Source organism: Lolium perenne, chromosome 7 (assembly GCF_019359855.2).
Source record: "Lolium perenne isolate Kyuss_39 chromosome 7, Kyuss_2.0, whole genome shotgun sequence".
Classification (NCBI taxonomy): domain Eukaryota; kingdom Viridiplantae; phylum Streptophyta; class Magnoliopsida; order Poales; family Poaceae; genus Lolium; species Lolium perenne.
This window is the reverse complement of record NC_067250.2, coordinates 307,297,650-307,300,483: the sequence shown is the minus strand read 5'-3', so window position 1 is coordinate 307,300,483 and position 2,834 is coordinate 307,297,650. Positions and strand designations below refer to the sequence as shown.

The 2,834-nt window shown below is 49.4% G+C and overlaps 1 protein-coding gene across 1 annotated transcript; it reads right to left on the bottom strand.

Annotated features, from left to right (window-relative positions):
- Positions 1–871: 871 nt before the first annotated feature.
- Positions 872–2,198, bottom strand: LOC127314228 (expansin-A9-like). The gene is made up of 2 exons (XM_051344682.2): positions 2,017–2,198; positions 872–1,362 (listed from the first exon to the last, which is right to left on the bottom strand). The coding sequence occupies exons 1-2, from the start codon at positions 2,150–2,152 to the stop codon at positions 872–874; spliced, it is 627 nt and encodes a 208-aa protein (XP_051200642.1). The 5' UTR covers positions 2,153–2,198.
- Positions 2,199–2,834: the final 636 nt, after the last annotated feature.

Sequence of the window (2,834 nt, the reverse complement as noted above, 5' to 3'; positions counted from 1 at the left end):
TCCTCTTGTTGCGTCTTCGCCCATGGTGATATCCCTCACCGGACAGTCCCTCAACCTCCACACGCTTCAACTGCAACAAATCTTCACGAAGACGAGCACTTGGAAACAACGACGACTCACTGACACGAAGATGACCGCACGTGTAGACGTGCACACACTTGACTCTTTGACTCATCCGACTCCTCCGAATACGATCTTGACGAGACTCCCGGCACCGCACCTCGGCACCACCTCTCCCGTCAACGATCATCCGCAGCTCCACCACCTTGCGACGACAACTCTCCGCCGTCTCCTCCTTGTCGTTCCGTCGAACGACGATCGCCCGCCTCGAGGCGCTAGTATGGGTCGCCTCCCCGGGGCAAGCGTGGCTTCAAATCTTGGACCTCGCTCTGATACCAATTGTTGGGAATCGCCCACGGATCAATCACATCAAACCAGACGAACAAACGCGGAGATAAAATTTATCGCCAAAGGTGCGTGTCGCACCCTCTAAATCTTTTTCTTTATTTCTATTTTCTTGGCTCACCATGTTGTTACAAGCAGCAGCCTCACGTGTATATATATATACACGTACAGCCAAGACCAGAACAACCGACTATAAGAAAAACTAAACCTACACGTACATGAACTCTGGCTAGACTCAAGCCAAACCTTCCTAAACAAGCTAATCACTCTACGTCTAACCCAAGCTGACTAAAACACGGACACGTACATGACTCAAACCCGTAGAACCTATACGTAGCTAATTCATGTAGGACTCGTACACAAACGAGTATGACATGCAACAGCCAACTATGACTCACGATTGGAACTTGTCAAAACAAATACTAACCAAACTGACTATATATAACTAGACTAGGCAAGATTATTGCTAACAGTTAGCACCCCAGTTGCGGCTCATGGTCGTCCAGCTGGTGGCGGAGCCCTTGACTGACACCGCCGACACGGCGCCGCTTCCGCCAACGTTTGTGATGAGAACGTTGTCGAAGTAGTCGTGTCCGGTGATGGTGAAGCGGATGCCCCCGGTCCTCCTGCACGTCGTCCTGGCGTAGTTGACGGGGACGATGCCGGCCCTGTACTGTGCGATGGTCTCCCACGCGGGCTCCGACATGTCGAAGTGCTGCCGCGGCGGGTTGCACCAGCCACCGGCGTCGTTGGGCTTGCTGTAGTCCTGCGGGCAGAAGTTGGTGGCCGTGACGGTAATGGACGTCCCGGGCTTGCAGTCTTTCGTGCGCGAGGTGTCGCAGGTGATGGCGTAGCACGCACCGCATGACTTGCCGTCGCCCCACAGCGTCGTGCTCAGCGCCGTGGAATTTGTTGCGTACCCGTCGTTGTACAGGTTGTCGTACCCGCACGCCCCGTCTGCATATATATCAAGGTTTTTTTTCTCGGTTAACATTTTTTACCGGAGGGGACCGGAATTAACGGTTACCGCGAATTCTCAGAAATCTCGGAAATTTACCGAACGAATTAATTCAAACAAATTTTGAATTCAAAAAAATTCAACAATAAAACAAATAAATTAACTTCCGAATTTAAACTGTATTGGCGCCTAGGTCGAGCGTCGTGGGTTCGAATACCATATTAGGCTACTACGTTTTTTGAGTTTTATCCTACAGCGGATCGACTAAATCACGTAAAAAAATAAAATGTAAGTGTGGTGAACTCGAACCCATGACCTCAAAGCTCCGCCAAGAGGAACTTACCGCCACAGTAGACAAATCTATCTGTTACTAAGTACGTTCGTACGCTACTTTACCTGAATTTTCTGAAGTACAAATTCAAATGTAACCGAATTTTTTTGTCCGGTAGCACTGTTTCTCGGAGGGTACCGAGATTTACGGTTTTCGGCGCGATTTCCGAAATCTCGGCCGAGAAAAAAATCCCTGATATATATGCACAAATGTTAATTAAGAAACCATGCATTCAGCAATGCCTGTGTCTTGCTTGAAAGAGAACAGTTATTCGATAGCAAAACTGGCAAAGATCTGTGCATAATAATAAGGTTACACATACTCATTGTGCCGGACGCGTCGCTCCCACCATAGAACGTCGCGTTGGCGGGCGTCCAGTACTGCTGAGCCGCTGAACCCCGGAGCTGTGACACGCACAAGCCAAGAAACAATGCCAGCAGGATCGCGACCTTCTCCATGTCACGGAAACAAACTTTGCTGCAGTGGGTGCTTATCTGATCTAACTTCAACTCGGTTGCATACTGAAGCCTTTCATGTGTTCTCTGGTACTTATAAGCAACGGCTTATGGGAATTCTGTTTCTGTCCCTCTCATGCCCACCAACGGACGACGATTGACGAAGATCATGCATGCACATACTGTGCATGTGCCTTTCCTTGTTCTTTCGACTAATCACGGTCATAAGTGGCAGATCAGGCACATGCATGCATTATGCACACCTAGCACCTGGTGGCTAATAATCCCATAGTACTATTAATTAAACTAGATGAGATGGTGAATCTCTGGGATATGGCAGGATTAATCCTGTGCGTTCAGACTGTGTGTTCAGACTGTTCTTTTGGTAGTTCTTCCTTGGAAACGAGTTTTAGCTCTTGTGATCGGTCTGTGATCACCAGAGCGGCAATGCATTCTCTGTATAATAGAGTTTGATCAGTCCGTGACGCATGTTATTTCTGACCTCGCAGATTCCAGACTTACTTCTCTGAGAAGATGTCCAACACTAGAAGAAGAAAATTATCCTCAGTATTATCACCGCCACATTCGAGCCCGCTCCCTCGGTCGCCTCCTCCAGGCGACGGGGGAGCCAAACCCTAGCCCCCCGCGCCGCCACCTAGCCTCCCCGCCCGCTCCCTCGTCACCT

What these genes read in the sequence shown, in the direction of transcription:
- LOC127314228 (XM_051344682.2), bottom strand. Translation starts at nt 2,152, where the DNA reads ATGGAGAAGGTCGCGATCCTGCTGGCATTGTTTCTTGGCTTGTGCGTG. An exon ending in CGACGCGTCCGGCACAATGA is followed by an intron (nt 1,363 to 2,016) that starts GTATGTGTAACC and finishes ATATATATGCAG; the next exon opens with ACGGGGCGTGCGGGTACGAC.